The 17,060-nt window shown below is 44.1% G+C and overlaps 1 protein-coding gene across 1 annotated transcript; it reads right to left on the reverse strand.

Moving 5' to 3' along the window:
* Positions 1–3,024: 3,024 nt before the first annotated feature.
* Positions 3,025–16,826, reverse strand: LOC126239488 (cuticle protein 76-like). The gene is made up of 2 exons (XM_049947864.1): positions 16,727–16,826; positions 3,025–3,833 (listed from the first exon to the last, which is right to left on the reverse strand). The coding sequence occupies exons 1-2, from the start codon at positions 16,736–16,738 to the stop codon at positions 3,342–3,344; spliced, it is 504 nt and encodes a 167-aa protein (XP_049803821.1). The 5' UTR covers positions 16,739–16,826; the 3' UTR covers positions 3,025–3,341.
* Between the last annotated feature and the right edge of the window lie 234 nt (positions 16,827–17,060).

Below are 17,060 nucleotides of genomic sequence, written 5' to 3' on the forward strand. Positions count from 1 at the left end.
GAAAAACTGAACACAGATCAATCGAGAAAACAAGAAGAAGTTGTGTGGAACCATAAAAAAAATAAGCAAAATCTACAAACTGAGTAGTCCATGCGAAGATACGCAACTTCCAGGATAATCTGAGTTCAGGTGCGTCGTGGTCCCGTGGTTAGCGTGAGCAGCTGCGGAACGAGAGGTCCTTGGTTCGAGTCTTCCTTCGAACGTAAAATTTTATTCCAGGACATGTTCAGATTTGCTTGGACATATGCAGGATTTGACGGTCTACACACGGAAAAATTTGAAAACGTCAGAAACATATGTTTTGACATAGCACAGGGAAAAGTGTGCAACTGTGAAACTGTTGGATTCATTTGTTGCAGTTTATGTGACAAACTCTTATGTTTTCACCACTTTTTTGGGAGTAATTCTCACATCCACAAGAAAACCTAAATCGGGCAATGTAGAAGAATCTTTTTACCCATTCGCCAAGCGTACAAGTTAGGTGGGTCGACAACATATTCCTGTCATGTGACGCACATGCCCTCCCCAGTATCGTATAGAATATATCAGACGTGTTTTCCTGTGGAGGAATCGGTTGACCTATGACCTTGCGATCGAATGTTTTCGGTTCCCATTGGAGAGGCACGTCCTTTCGTCTACTAATCGCACGGTTTTGCGGTGCGGTCGCAGAACACGGACACTAAACTTATTACAGTGAACAGAGATGTCAATGAACGAATGGACAGATATAACTTTGCGAAAATAAAGAAAAAATTTTCACTTGAGGGGAGACTTGAACGAAGGACCTCTCATTCCGCAGCTGCTCACGCTAACCCCGGGACCACGGCGCTCCTGAGTTCAGATTATCCTTGATGTTGCCTATCTTCGCATGGACTACTCAGTTTGTATATTTTGTTTATTTTTCATAGTTCCACACAACTTCTTCCTGTTTTGTCGATTGATCTGTGTTCAGTTTTTGAAGGCCTATCCACCGTGCCAACTTATAACTAAATCTGAGGGGAGTGCGATGGGGAGGTTCCCTTGTAAGGAGAGCTAAAAATGCTTTTACTGCTACAGGGCCCTCTGTTGTTATATATCATACTGGAGTTGGCACATTTTCTTATGTGTTCTTCAGTCCAAAGCTGCCGACAAATAAGAAGTGTGTGTGTGATACCCCTTTTTTTCTAAGTTAATTGAATAACAGACCGGTCCACAGGTGGAAAGGCGCGGCGTAGTCAGTAATTTTGTTTTTTTGGTCATCAGTCTTCTGACGGGTTTGATGCGGCCCGCCACGAATTCCTCTCTTGTGCCAAGCTCTTCATCTCAGAGTAGCAATTGCAACCTACTTCCTCAATTATTTGCTTGACGTATTCCAATCTCTGCCTTCCTCTAGAGCTTTGTCCTTTACAGCACCCTGTAGTACCACGGAAGTCATTCCCTCATATCGTAACGGATGTCCTATCATCCTGTCCCTTCTCCTTGTCAGTGTTTTCCACATATTCCTTTCCTCTCCGATTCTGCGTACAGCCTCCTCATTCCTTACGTTATCAACCACCTAATTTTCAATATTCGTCTGTAGCATCACATCCCAAATGCTTCGATTCTCTTCTGTTTCGGTTTTCTCACAGTCCGTGTTTCACTACCATACAATGCTATACCCCAGACGTACATTCTCAGAAATTTCTTCGTCAAATTAAGGCCTATGCTTGAAACTAGTGGACTTCTCTTGCCCAGGAATTACGTAAACATTATCTGTGACACTTCAAATGTAAACTCTTGAGTCAAATGATTCCAGTTTCTTTAGCGAGGGATCTTGTCTCCCTCACTCTCTTTTGTCTTAGCTTCCGACGTAGACGCACGCTTTGATAGAAGGTGAGGTAATTTTAATGTCTGCAAATTAAATGTAAGTATATCACTTAAACTCTACAACGTTCTTATTTATATGCAATTACTACATTTACCTTGTCCTAACCTGGGTTTATCTGTTTCAGTAATAATTAACGACTAGGCTATGTGGAAGTTTTGATAAGGTGAAGCAACCGATCGGCCGCCACTGTAGCAGCCTTTATGTAAATTTGCATGATCAATCATAGAACCTGTTTTCATTACTTTTTAAATTTCTTAAAAATGAACACACTACAATTTTACTGCATTGTTGTTTATTTAATTACGACACAGATTTCGGCCTTTTATGCCATTTTCAAGTAGGGAGCGAAAGGTTTTCCTAACTTTATGCCCAATTTTGAGGTTTACGTTCTGCAATGTACTGTACATTAATGACATAAACTCAGTCAGTTGAAAATGGCATAAAATGCCGAAACCTGGGTCGTAATTAAATAAACAACAATACAGGCAAATGGCGGTGAGTTCATTCAAAAATTATTGTATGACTGTTGCTCAGCAACATCAAAAACTGTTTACTGCCTTAGTTATATTCTCATTATTTAAGAAGTCCGACTACGATTTGTTGTACCCGTTTAGAAGCACTCAAGAACTAGTGATTCAACCTTTTAGTACCGATATGCACGGCCCAGCATCATCCTATTAATGACTATCCACGAAGACCAGTTACACCAGTTTTAGGATAAAAGTTTTATTCATTTCAATTTCTTTAACAGAACGTACCGTATTCCTTGTAATACTGCTGCTGCCGCCATCAGTTCCATTAGTAAACATTTTAATGATTTGAAACAGACCAGAAATAGGCCTATTATAACAGAAACTGGCTTATTATAAGTGTCATGTTATTTTTGATGGAGTAATTTATATTTTGGAAGCTTTTCTTTTCAAATTGTAACCACTCTGGACGTGCGTGTAGCAAATTTGGAACTCTAGATATTTTCATCTGCCAGTGTCTAAAACTTCTAATCATTCTGCACCAGTGTGTTAAAATGCCTGATGTGAGAAGCAACCTCGTTAACCCAGCGGTGCTTTTGGTCACAAGTGCTCGAGAATTGTATAAACTGTTTCATTTTAACAACCATTTCGATTAAAATAATTTCACACTTTCAAATAAAACACAGTGTTTTAAATTTTAAATGATTTATTGAAGTCACATGGTTGATAATGCACAACAAGTGCATTTAATGGCTGGATAGAATGGTGTGCAAATGACAGAACATTTTTCAGTCCTTGATACGCTGTAAGACTGGCATATCCAGTGCAGATCTAGGAAGGTGTAGGAAATAACGAAGAGAAAAGTTTGGGAAGGAAAAGAAAATGGACTGAAGGACGTAGGAGAATATTAAGGTGATGAGAGAAAGAACTAGGAAGGAAAATGGGAAGAATGGACGAGAATATTGGGGAGAAATAGGGAACGGATCCAAGGACGGATAATAGATTTATGTTGATGGAATGGGTGCTCAATAAGCGTAGGCAGCGTGCAGGCCGCTGTAGGTCAGATGGGCGACGGCAGGGGCGGCAGAGTAGGCCACTCCCAGCAGGCCGTGGGCTGCGACGGCGGGGGCGGCGTAGGCGGCGCGGGCGTAGCCCAGGGCGGGGGCGTAGGCGGCGCGGGCGTAGCCGTATGCGGGGGCGGCGTAGGCCGCGGGGGCGGCGTAGGCCACAGGGGCGGCGGCGTAGGCGGCGGGGGCGGCGTACACGGCGTTGTTGGTGACGCGGATGTCCGACTTGCTGACGCTGGAGTAGGGCGTGTCGACGGTCTTGGAGTAGGTGGACACCTGTCCCAGGTTGCCGTAGCTCCTCAGGATGTTGGAGTGCTGGGAGGTGATGGCGGCGGGGGCGACGGCGTGGGCGCCGTAGGCGGCATAGGCGGGGGCGGCGCCGTAGGCAATTGCGGGGGCGCCCAGGTAGCCGGCGCGGGTCACGGCCAGGACGGCGGCGAAGACTGCGAGCTGTGGACAACCATTGGAAACGCGCATGTAGAGACCGGGTGACGCATCCGCCGTTTGAACAACTAATATCGTAACATACGGGTGACATTACCGCCGCCACTACTGATGAAATGGTATTCTGGAGGAGTATAAACTCCTGTTATCGCAACAATATTGATAATGACTGGGGTCCCACAACCTCGTGCCTCTACCGGTGAAATGTGTGATCCAGTGATTGGAAGTAACTCAGATCGAGGATTTGGAGATATGAAAGGTCACTATCCATACACAGCAGAGCCCCGACCTTCCAGAGACCGATGGCTCCCATTCACATGACGTAAGATTCAGAGTGTGTCATAACTGTGGTGGATTCTTTAGTTGTAGTTCACACAGACTAAGGTGGAGAAGTAAATAGGCCATGTATTGTCGCACGAATCGCTTTAACGTATGAGTGGAGCGGTTCAGAAAGCCAAACGGTATCGAAATTAGAATGCTGGGCACTGTGAGTAGATATAAAAAGCGAGCCGCCTGTTTTTTGGGAACAATTCTTAATTCAGTACTGTATGAGAAGTCACTTAAGTTGTTTCTTTTTAGACACTCAGGTGACATGCAACGAACTATTCGGGCTAGTGAATTGGAGATAAATTGGGAAGCAGTAGAAGTTCAAACAAACTGTTACAGTTTCTGTTATTGACAGAATAATGTGTTAATCCTGACCAAAGCACAAAAATGGACAAGTAGTATTGTCCCATGAGGCAGAGAAGAGGAAGATAGAGCAATTAAAATAATTGCATACCCAACGAGCTGTAACACTGGTATTGTTATCTGTCTCATGTCGTCCATCATAGATCTGAGATGTCAACTTTCATCTCAAAAACTGACAATCGTCAGCCGTGCATTGAGACTCCACGTGGTCGCCATCACACGGCCTAACATGTTCAGAATGTAATGTTCCGACCGACCCTGGAGTGTTGGCACCAAAAGAGACAAACTCTCGCTGTTTTCGTTGGGGCATACGAGTCAAATCTAGAGTACTGTTTGTGAAGTATTTATCACCATACGCAACTAAATACAGGGGCGCACTTAGAGTACCTCAGACCAAGTGCTCTGAAATGTACTATACTATCATTAATTCCCTTTGAAAAAATATTAAATAAAAGTCTTTGTTTTTAGGGTACTGTACCTCAATCGGTACAAACGGAACCTTTACAGCATCACTTCGTTAGCTGTCTCTCTGTCCGTCGTCTGTGCGACTGTTCAAAACCCTTTTTCTCAGGAATGGGTCGACATATCAAGTTGAAATTTATACCATGTATTAAGGTGTACAGACCCTTGGCGATGTAAAAAATCGAAGCTTCTAAGCCAGTGAAATCAAAAGATACTGCCATTTATGTCACTTATTTTGCTATTCGCAAACGCAATCATCAAAATCTGCTGGGTACCTCCCCTTTCCTAGATCTTGAAATTTTCCAAGCAGCAAGGTTTCGCACTAAAAGCAAAGGAAAAAGTCCAGAAATTGTTAATTTCGAATTATAGCACTAGAAAAAAATTTCTCGCTTGTCGTCAGACTGTAGTCTGTGCGCAGGTCTGTTAATACCGTTCTTCTCAGAAACGGGTACACGTGTGAAGTTGACATTTATTAACGTAATAAAGGCTATGGTCCTTTGGCCGTATAACGAACGTTAGCTTCTGAGTCAATGCAATAAAAAGATTTATGTCACATGTTTTAATACTCGCCAACTCACTCATTAAAACTTATAGGGTACTTTCCCATTGACGTATAATCATGAAATTTGGCAAGAAGAAAGGTTTCACAGTGCAAGTAAAGGAAAACAATAAGAAAATTGTTAATTTGTATTTATATCGCATTAAAAATATATTTTTTGTTATTCATTATCCGATTTCAAACTTGAAATTAAAGCATTCTCGAGAGTCATGGAATCCCTGGGTAACAACGCCGTTAACAGGCAAAAATCATCGAGATCCTCGATTCCCGGCATGGATGAACTGTCTGTGTACATAACTAAGTTTGTACAGAACGCTTAGTGCGCGAGTCTTAATCACAACTGGGCAATTTTTTAAAATATCTGTGATTCCTTATTAGTTGTTTTTCCTACGTATTACATGTTCCCATCGTTACAAATTTTATTGTTGTAAGTTAATCTTCAGTGGTCTTATGATGAACAATATGAATTGTCACAACGTGAATGGCGCCCACAGTAGAACACCAAGAGATGTTGTCACCACAGTACGTGGTATGTAAAAATAAACTTGTTTTATTGGTACGCCCTGACTAGAAAGCAACAATAGCCATCACACAGCGCATTTCTTAAATTATTATTATTCCTGACACTTTCATCTCTTTATCGTCGACCTATCTCAGAAAACACAAATCTGACAGGAGGTAGAATAAACAGATTTTGAATTACATGTTTTTGATGCTGTCTGACCTAAATTTGTGGTGTCACCACCAGACACCACACTTGCTAGGTGGTAGCCTTTAAATCGGCCGCGGGACCGTTAGTATACGTCGGACCCGCGTGTCGCCACTATCAGTGATTGCAGACCGAGCGCCGCCACACGGCAGGTCTAGTCTAGAGAGACTTCCTAGCACTCGCCCCAGTTGTACAGCCGACTTTGCTAGCGATGGTTCACTGACTACTTACGCTCTCATTTGCAGAGACGACAGTTTAGCATAGGTCTCAGCTACGTCATTTGCTACGACCTAGCAAGGCGCCATATTCAGTTACTATGTCTTCTGAACAGATAATATTGTGACTCATGTACCGTCAAGAGCGACGTTCATCATTAATGGATTAAAGTTAAGTATCAAACTACTTCCGTCCGCTTTCTAAATTCTAATTCCTTGTCATGTTCCAGACCTCACGCCAGCCTGCGTGAGCTAAAACGCGTGCATTTCGGCCTCCTCTAGTAACACGTTGTTGGCTCTTCTGCTAACTACAACAAAATCTATACTTGGTTTTCACATGTAATTGTAACATTTACGACATAAATAATCAGCGATATTGATTAGTATCTTAAAGATAAACGGAAGTGTACTACTTAGCGGTGATAAATGTATGCTTTGGCTATTAACACACGAACAACAAATTTCACTTAACGTGGTTGGCTAGCAATACACGTGATTCCTTTTTTTCGAGTGGTAGAACACTTACAATATGCATCAAATCTAGTAAAGAGACCGCGTACAGTAGGTCTGTTCGTCTGCTGCTGGTGTACTGTTGCGCAGTATGGGATCTTTACCAAATAGGATGACGGAGGGCACGGAAAAGGTTCAACAAAGGGCTGCTCGTTTCGTATGATCGCGAAATAGGAAGTGTCACTGGTATAAGAACTGAGTTGCGGTGGCAGTCATTTCAACGAAAATGTTTCTCGATGGGGCGATATGACTGAATCCCGAGTTTTCTCTCCCATATGCCAGAATATTTTTTTGATTACCACCTAGGCCTCAATGAGACCATCGGATGAAAATAACAGAAATCAAAGCTGTCACGAAAAGATTTGGTTTCATTTTCCTCGCGTGCTGTTCGAGGGTGAAACGGCCAAGAGTCTGAAAGAATGTTTATGAGCGCTTTCTCAATTTCTGAAGTGCGAAATTGTGGTGTAATTGTACAGACGTAGATGTGGATGCAGAGGTAGATGAATAGCGACGGAGCAGATAACAACTTTATAGCCAGCCGCGTGGGGACAGAATGATGGAATGTGTTCCCTAGTAGGCGCCGCAAAGGGCGCGCATTGCACTGCGTTGCGCCACTGCGTTTTGTGTCCCTATTAATAGGCGTGCCGTGCCTGGGATGAGAGGCGGGGCCGGGGTTGCGACAGCGCGCCTCGGTGCTCCACATGCTACAGCACAGCGGCTGGGTGTCTGGCGGGGCCTCTCGCAGCTACACAGCTCTCCCCGCTGACGATGAAGGCGACGCAGTTGTCGCAACAGCTGTCCCCCCCCCCCCCCTCTCCCATCATCCTACTCCCACTGTGGCCGCCCACCGTACACGGCTAATCCCTTTATCGCGTTCTCGGGTTGCCACCTGGTCAGCCAACATCGATCAGTCCAGCACCCCCCCCCCCCCCCGCCCCTCCCCCCTATGCTCCACAGTTCAGGTCGCCCCAGTTGCAATACTCGCCGCGAGCTCTGCCTCATAAAATAAGCAAGGAGGTGCAATTCTAAACTACGACTCAGATGCCTATCTTTGTATACAGGCTGTAACAGTGCGAATATTTCTGTTGGTGACTGAGGACGGTGTACTGAAGAGTATCACATCAGTATTTGCCCACGCAGCATTCTGCCTGCCCACACCATAGCACCTGGACCACCAAGCCGATGCTGTTCGACAATGTCACTGCGTAAATTACGTGCTACTACGTCTCGTCATATCTGGTAGGTCCAGTTTAGATGAAAGTCGAAAAACACACTTCAAACCGTTTTCCTGCAGCATACGGCCAATCCTGTTTGAAAAGCATCTTGCGTAACACAAAGAACCACAGATACCGCCTCCTTACAGTGCCCTTGTTTGAAATTACTGTTCTTCCTCATGGTTATTGGCTCCTACATTATCTCCACACTCCGTACTACAAATTGGCGTTCAGTTATTAGCTCACTCCGGCGCACTGAAACGCCGTGTTTTCTAGTTACTACGTCGCTATACATCCACATGCAGCTTCTGTAATCTGTGAACTTTGCTTTGATCAAGCACGAGCACCAGGAGGATCTGCAACGAATTGACGCATGGTGCAGGGAATGGCAATTGAATCTCAATGTAGACAAGTGTAATGCGCTGCGAATACATAGAAAGAAAGATCCTTTATCATTTAGCTACAATATAGCAGGTCAGCAACTGGAAGCAGTTAATTCCATACATTATCTGGGAGTGGGGATTAGGAGTGATTTAAAATGGAATGATCATATAAAGTTGATCCTCGGTAAAGCAGATGCCAGACTGAGATTCATTGGAAGAATCCTAAGGAAATGCAATCCGAAAACAAAGGAAGTAGGTTACAGTACACTTGTCCGCCCACTGCTTCAATACTGCTAACCAGTGTGGGATGCGTACCAGATAGGGTTGATAGAAGAATAGAGAAGATCCAACGGAGTGCAGCGCGCTTCGTTACAGGATCATTTAGCAATCGCGAAAGCGTTACGTAGATGATACATAAACTCCAGTGGGAGACTCTGCAGGAGAGACGCTCAGTAGCTCGGTACGGGCTTTTGTTGAAGTTTCGAGAACATACCTTCACCGAGGAGTCTAGCAGTACATTGCTCCCTCCTACGTATACCTCGCGAAGAGACCATGAGGATAAAATCAGAGAGATTAGAGCCCACACAGAGGCATACCGACAATCTTTCTTTCCACGAACAATACGAGACTGGAATAGAAGGGAGAACCGATAGAGGCACTCAAAGTACCCTCCGCCACACACCGTCAGGTGGCTTGCGGAGTATGGATGCAGATGTAAATGTAGATACAGACTCACAATTACAGCCGTTACGAGTCGTATGTTTTTATGTTGGTTTGTACCTCCAAGTACGTGTGGCAACACCAAGCGATTAATGCTGCTTTTCCTTTGGGCAGCAGGTCAGGTGTTAAAGTGTGCATGCAAAACAGGTAGTCTATACAGAAAGGCGTAATCCGCTTAGTATAACAGTACGATCGTGCGAAAAACATCAGGTCATACATTTTCGATGCAGAGGAAAAACAACCAACCCCCTGACGTGTGTACATATTAAGGTGCAACATATAAAAGTATCCGTACTTACACCCGACACAGCCAATATACTGTAAAAGGAAATGACCTGGCTGACTGACTCAGCCGGCCGAAGTGGCCGTGCGGTTAAAGGCGCTGCAGTCTGGAACCGCAAGACCGCTACGGTCGCAGGTTCGAATCCTGCCTCGGGCATGGATGTTTGTGATGTCCTTAGGTTAGTTAGGTTTAACTAGTTCTAAGTTCTAGGAGACTAATGACCTCAGAAGTTGAGTCCCATAGTGCTCAGAGCCATTTGAACCATTTTTTTGACTGACTCATCATCGCCAGCCGAAGCCACTGAGCATAGAAACATATAATTTGGAGAGGGTGTTGATCTTATACTGCAGACATCGTTTAAAAATGGATTTTTCGAAATTCCACCCTTAAGGGGATGAAATAGGTGATGAAAGATTTTTTAAAGTTGTGTCGCTATTAAGGCAATTTCGAAGCTAGAACTCCGAAATTTGGTATTTGGTTTCTCACTCAGTAATTTTTTTTAAAAAAGGAAGTGTTTCAGAATTTTTTGAAATTCAGCTCCGAAGAGTGTGAAAGTTTATTTTAAAAAAATAAATCATTATTAAAGAACTAATAAATCATTTTAAAAGCTATATCCATGAAAATTGGTATTTCACTGCTCGATTACAAAACAAATAGCTGTTTCATTGTTTTTGGAAATTTTACCCCTAAGGGGATGAAATAGAGGATGAAAGATTTTTTGAAAATATTTAATTGTGAAAGCATTTTTAAAGCTAAATCTATGAAAATTTATTTTTGTCTTCGCGGTTAGAAATTAAAATATACCTATTCCAGTGCTTTTAGAAATTCTGCCCCTAAGGGGGTGAAATAGGAGATGAAAATTTTTATGGAAGCGTTTCGTTGTACACTGCTTGGCAATAGTTAAGGAACAACTAGCGCTTGCTTCGGGACAACCGAAAATTACTACGGAACACCTGACCAGTTATAATAAAACGAAATGTGGAATGCGGGACGTGTTAACTACAGCGAAGTCTGAGCTCGAACGCTCTGTACGCATTCGACAGTACGGTGTTTGATTAACGTTGTCGTGGAACCGATTAGTACGACATTCCGTGTGGTACGGCAGTGTGTCTGCATGACGTCATTTGTGTGCTTACCATCGTGGACAAGCCACTGGATGGCTCGAAGCCGGTTAAAGTGTCACTACTGTGACCATAGTAATGGATTTTTCCAAAAGTGTCATCTCGCGGTTAGAAAAGGCAGCTGAAGGTGAAAATGTTATGCGAAAGCATGCCGGTGTTCGCAGATGGACCACCAAATCTCAAGAGGATCGATACGTAGCCGTGGTGCCGAAAAGGAACAGATCAATGCTGACCTTGAAATTGCTGGCGGTACACACGTCTCTGCCACAAACATTTCGCCGTGATTAAATCAGACTGGTCTGTGTTCTCGGAATCCTGTTCAATGCGTCCCACTTCAACCACATCATCGTCGAGAAGGAGGTCGTTGGTGTAGGGAGCATGTTGGTTCCGGTCAGCAGCAATGGTCCGGAGTGATAATTCTCCTACGAATGCCGCTTCACTGTGGAAAGTTCAAAATGGTTCAAATGGCTCTGAGCACTATGCGACTTAACTTCTGAGGTCATCAGTCGCCTAGAACTTAGAACTAATTGAACCTAACTAACCTAAGGACATCACACACATCCATGCCGAGGCAGGATTCGAACCTGCGACCGTAACGGTCGCTCCGTTCCAGACTGTAGCGCCTAGAACCGCTCGGCCACACCGGCCGGCAGCTAGAACTTCCAGCTACTTATCTACATAGTCGCGCTGAGACATTTGTCGTAGCGTTGTACCAACTTTCTAATTCCCTTATCATAGAAGGCAACTGCCAGTGGTTTCGGCCAATTCCCTAAGCTGGTCAACAGCTCGTTGTCTGTGCCAAAATGTTGGCCATTTGCGAAAAAAACATTTTTTTTTATTTTCACAGTGGTTGCCATTCCGCGGCCGGTCGGTACTTACTTTCCGAATATCCCTTGTATATAGGGTGTATTACAATTAATGACGTAAACGCATACAGTTGGAAGTACACGATACTAGAAGTAAAGTCTCAGTAAACATAGGGTCGAAAAGGCGTACCTTAAGACCTACGAGCAATTCTTCATCTTCGATACTGTGAAGCAAATCTCTTCTACTGCAAGCTCTTTGCTTTCCATATTTTGGGAAGTGGTATTGTGGACCAAAAGAAGACAAAAATGTCCAGTGAACGTCTGCTCTAAATTGCATACCTTAAGAGCTATGAGCACGTGCTCATCTTCGCTGCTTGGAAACACAACTCTTCTAACGAACAATTGCTCGAAACTTTTAAGGTATGCATTTTAGAGCAAATGTTTACTGGACATTCATTCTTGTTTTGGTACATACTACTACTTCGCAAAATGTGGAAAGCAAAATAGAAGAATTTGCTTCACAGTATCGAAGATGAAAAATTGCTCGTAGCTCTTAAGGTACGCATTTTCGACCCTATGTTTACTGAGACTTTTTTGCTTCGAGTATCATGTACTTGCAACTGTATGTGTTTACGTCATTAATTATGACACATCTTGTATTCACAGAGTGATTCAGCTGTCGCTGCCTACGGGTTTTATGCAATCCGCAACGCTTTGAGATACAACAAGCAAGATTTTCGTATTCTCTCCCTCATTACTTATAATCTTAGCCTCAAGAAAAAATTTTACAGGACTTTTTTGTAGGAAATTTAATGTAGTTAAATTTTGTACTGAGACACGTTTTCGCTGGAGACAGTAGTTTTCGAATTATCCAAGAAAAACGTGCAAAATGCCCTTCAAATGTGTTTTTCTTGAATAACTCGAAAAACTGTGGCCACGAGCGTATAAGTATCCAAGCACAAAATTTAACTACATTGAATTTCCTTTAAAAAAGTCCTACACATTTCTTCTGTGGTACTAACAGTTTGGGCGTAGCGAGCGAGAGAATACTAAAATCTCGTGCGTGGTTTTTAAATGAGTTGCAGATTCCATCAAAGGCGTAAACAGGGACAACTGAATCAGCCGGTACCCTGAAAACAGTAACGCCCCTACATCACACCCTTGGGGTACTACCGAAACTGCTTTAAATCTGCAATATATGCTAGCATTACTTGAGACCCAAGGCACAGAACGAAGTTACAGCAGTTTGTTGCAGGATATGTAGATTAGAGCTACAGCTTCCATTCAACTACATCATAAAAAAGAGAGTTTAAAATATAGGAAAGAGTAACACATAGGAAACCTGTTTTAGCAATATTGTCTGCAGCAGCTGATGAGGTCTACAAATGTTAAACTGGGGTACGAAAAGACTGCACATAAACGGCTCTTACGTGTACCGCCTTCAGCAGGTAGTTTACATCGCTTTATTTGCTATGGGTGCACATGGATGTAGAAACTGAACAAAGTTAATATAACAGTCGGCCTGAAGGTTTATTGCGCTGACCAAATAAATGAATGATCAGTGTGGTTTTAGGAAATTAGAGAAGATGAAGAAGAGTTGTATACTTAGGGCAATTAGGAACAACAATCCGATGGACACTTAAAGTATTAATCAGACAATAAAAGTGGATTTTGAGTTCAATTGGGAAACTGAATGCTACATTCGGATGGCAGTGTATAACCAGTGTATAAGGCCAGTTCTAACTTACGGATGTGGAACTTGGACGGTCAGTGTGAATCGCAGACTGCTCAGCGGGCAATGGAATACACATTCGGCATAAAGCTGCGCGGGGTAGCCGCACGGTCTAGGGCTCCTTGCCACGCGGGGCTCCCACCGTCGAAGGTTCGAGTCCTCCCTCGGGCATGGGTGTGTGTGTTGTCCTTAGCGTAAGTTAGTTTAAGTGAGAGAGAGAAAGGGTTGTTTGGGGAAGGAGACCAGACAGCGAGGTCATCGGTCTCATCGGATTAGGGAAGGATGGAGAAGCAAGTCGGCCGTGCCCTTTCAAAGGAACCATCTCGGCATTTGCCTGGAGCGATTTAGGGAAATCACAGAAAACCTAAATCAGGATGGCCGGACGCGGGATTGAACCGTCGTCCTCCCGAATGCGAGTCCAGTGTCTAACCACTGCGCCACCTCGCTCGGTAGTTTAAGTTAGATTAAGTAGTGTGTAAGCCTAGGTACAGACGACATCAGCAGTTTGGTCCCATAGGAACTTACCAGAAATTTCCAGTTTTTTTTTCAGCATAAGAATAAAGGGCGGAAACACCATACAAATCGACAAGAGAAGATACAGCGATCCAGGATATGAACAACTCTCATGCAATTGAAACAGAGATGCACTGTGCATACAATGAGACGCAGTAATGGGAGGTAGACAAAGGAAATTCTGTGTTGGGTAAGGTCGTGGTAAGACTTAGAGGATAATCCAATGTTAGAGGGATTGACGACATGAACAAAGATGATAGACTCGGATGCAAAAATTTGACGATCGAAATGGACGAAAAAATGTGGAGAAGGCCTGTCTCCAAAAGGTTGTATTGTAGGTGATGATAATATCGCCAGTATGTAACCTCAGACGACACAAAGAAGGACGTCACATCGTAAAATGTCAAGCTGAACAGTCTCAGCAATGTCGAATTGCTACACTGGTAAGTCGGGAGACTGGGGCACGCACATGCAGTGGACCGAGACTGCGTCCGTGACGACGGCACTCTACGCTGGCGGATGGGAAGGGACCATGTAGCGCTGGAAACACGTACACGGTTCCGACCCAGCGGTGGGGTACGATGAGAACTGATTTTAGTGAAAAAGAGAGACTATTTTGCCTCCAACGGTTTAGTGTGAGGACCTTTTCATAATTCACGTGGGTGAAAACTGAAGCCGGCCGCGGTGGTCTAGCGGTTCTAGGCGCTGCAGTCCGGAACCGCGCGACTGCTACGGTCGCAGGTTCGAATCCTGCCTCGGGCATGGATGTGTGTGATGTCCTTAGGTTAGTTAGGCTTAAGTAGTTCTAAGTTCTAGGGGACTGACGACCACAGATGTTAAGTCCCATAGTGCTCAGAGCCATTTGAACCATTTGAAAACTGAATTACGATATCTTATAACGGTTCCGGAAATATTCGAGGTGAACAACTTAGCTGAATTAACCGTACTGACGCCAAGAGAGAAGTCTACGTTCAAGATGTGACTCTTGAGGCTATCCCAGCGAATCTGTTCAATGCGAGGCACTCTGGTCTGGCACCGGACTGTGTTCCGTAAATCCCACAATATGTCTTCTAGGCAGCTGCTCGACAGGTGATGGTACTACTGACTGCTGGTAAGTGACAACTGCCAGTAGCCACACTGAGACGGTCTTATTCACGTGAGATGTCTATAGCAAACCCGTACCAGAAGAGTGGAAATGTTATTCGAACAAATACTGCGACATTCATGAAAACTTAACATGGCGCTAGTAAGGTATCCCTTCTTTGCAAGTCGCATTTTTTTTTTTTTTTTGCATTTTCCAGTTTTACAGATTTTTATCGCGTCTCCAGATACCGTGTAACATTCAGTGAGTAAAGCGGTACTGTATAACTCACAGTCGGGAATAAGATTTCAGTTTCCATGCTGGCTGAAGGAGCCTTTGGACCATATAGCGTCGCCAGTGGATGGTCGTATGAGGAGCTGCGGCTAGATATTAGAACATGTGTTAACGTCAGCAGCGAGTTACGTGGGAAAATGACATTTATTCTGGCGCAAAGCAAGTAAAACACCTTAATAAATATTTGCTAATAAAACTCGCTTTTTTTTCAATACATATGCTAGGAGAAGCCTACTGCTCATAAGCATTTCTTACGACAATATTACAACACCAGAAATCGATCACGTTCATAAATAAATGAATAACATTTAAGCCAACAAAAATGTACGAACGGCTACGAAATAACACGAACGTAAGTGCGAGACACAGACTGCGCGCCATAGTCTCCACTCGCCGACAGGACACTTTCCAATCTAGTTCTGTCGGAAGACCACGAAATTGTTAGTTTTCACCTAATGATTATTAATTGCGTCGATATTACCAGTTCAAAGTGTTTAGTAAATAAATACATTATAAAGGCATCCTTTTTGAGCGGTGTTTCGAATAACCCGCTTCATCACTTAAAATCACTAGAAGTAGAACGGCATTTCACACGGAACCCAATGGCTCTGATGCTGTTTCTACGAGAGACATAAATTACGAGAGCTTTTCGGCAAAACAGGTGGAAATATTCCTACTCGACGACTCACAAACATTGTCCACGAATGCATTGTCTTTACCCCCGCAGAATTAGGATGAAAAAGAACGGCCAGTCATACAGTACACCTCTTATACCGCCGGCCGGAGTGGCCGTGCGGTTCTAGGCGCTGCAGTCTGGAACCGAGCGACCGCTACGGTAGCAGGTTCGAATCCTGCCTCGGGCATGGGTGTGTGTGATTTCCTTAGGTTAGTTAGGTTTAATTAGTTCTAAGTTCTAGCCGACTGATGACCTCAGAAGTTAAGTCGCATAGTGCTCAGAGCCATTTTGAATCACCTCTTATACCATACTCTACGGACTCACTAGCTAAACTGAGATATTTCTGGAGGTTTAGTGCAAGTGGATGGGTTGTTGCAGTGAAGGAGCAGTGAAAGTGAAAAATAGTAGAGGCAAACAAAGATCAGAATATGGGAGAGAGATCATATGGCATTCTGAGTGTAATAGTTACACAGAGAAAGACTAGCACAAGATAGGTCAATATGAAAAAGTCGAGACTTAAAAATAGAGATGGAGTGCGAGATGCGGACGGGACAGCTAATCGACCGTGGTATATTCAAAGGAACCATCCTGGCATCTGTCATAAGATGATTTACGGTACCAACGGAAACTTTGAAAGCTGATTGACTAGTCGGGAATTTGATCTCGGATGTCACCGAATACAAATGCAGTGACTGAAACACTGTGCCAGATTACTCTTTGAAAAGGAATATAATACTGTAACCCGTCTGAAAACAGCTCCTCCATGCCAGTGGTTACTGCCTATAGTTAACTGGCTGGTTGCATACGACGCTATCGCTCGGGGAAAGTAATGGGGAAAGTACTCTCGAGCAGAGCACGGATCGTAATGGAAAGCGCCAGGTAAGTACAATAACTCGCGACTGTCCTTCCAGCAAGACTGCCGCCACCTTACCTTGAAGGCCATTGTTGGTTGTGCTGAGTGCGGAACTACTGGTGTCGGTAGCCGGAGTGCGGGCGTTATATAGCAGCGGCGGCTGCGGGGTGGACACCCCGGGACAACAGCAGGAGAAGTGGACGCACCGGTCCGACTGCTCAACGGCCCGAGCAACGCCCGCACAGCACGAGTCGCAGCGACCTGCCCTGCCCTGCCGTACATAACACACGACGCTGTTTGCGAAAACCTTGCGACACCTGACTCTACACACACTAGCCATATGCCGTGGACCTGCCGAGCAGTCATCTGTGAAACACTCCGAACTCAAGGCCGCTTCCTGCATATCGGATAT

The sequence above is a fragment of the Schistocerca nitens genome, chromosome 1, assembly GCF_023898315.1.
Source record: "Schistocerca nitens isolate TAMUIC-IGC-003100 chromosome 1, iqSchNite1.1, whole genome shotgun sequence".
Lineage (NCBI taxonomy): Eukaryota > Metazoa > Arthropoda > Insecta > Orthoptera > Acrididae > Schistocerca > Schistocerca nitens.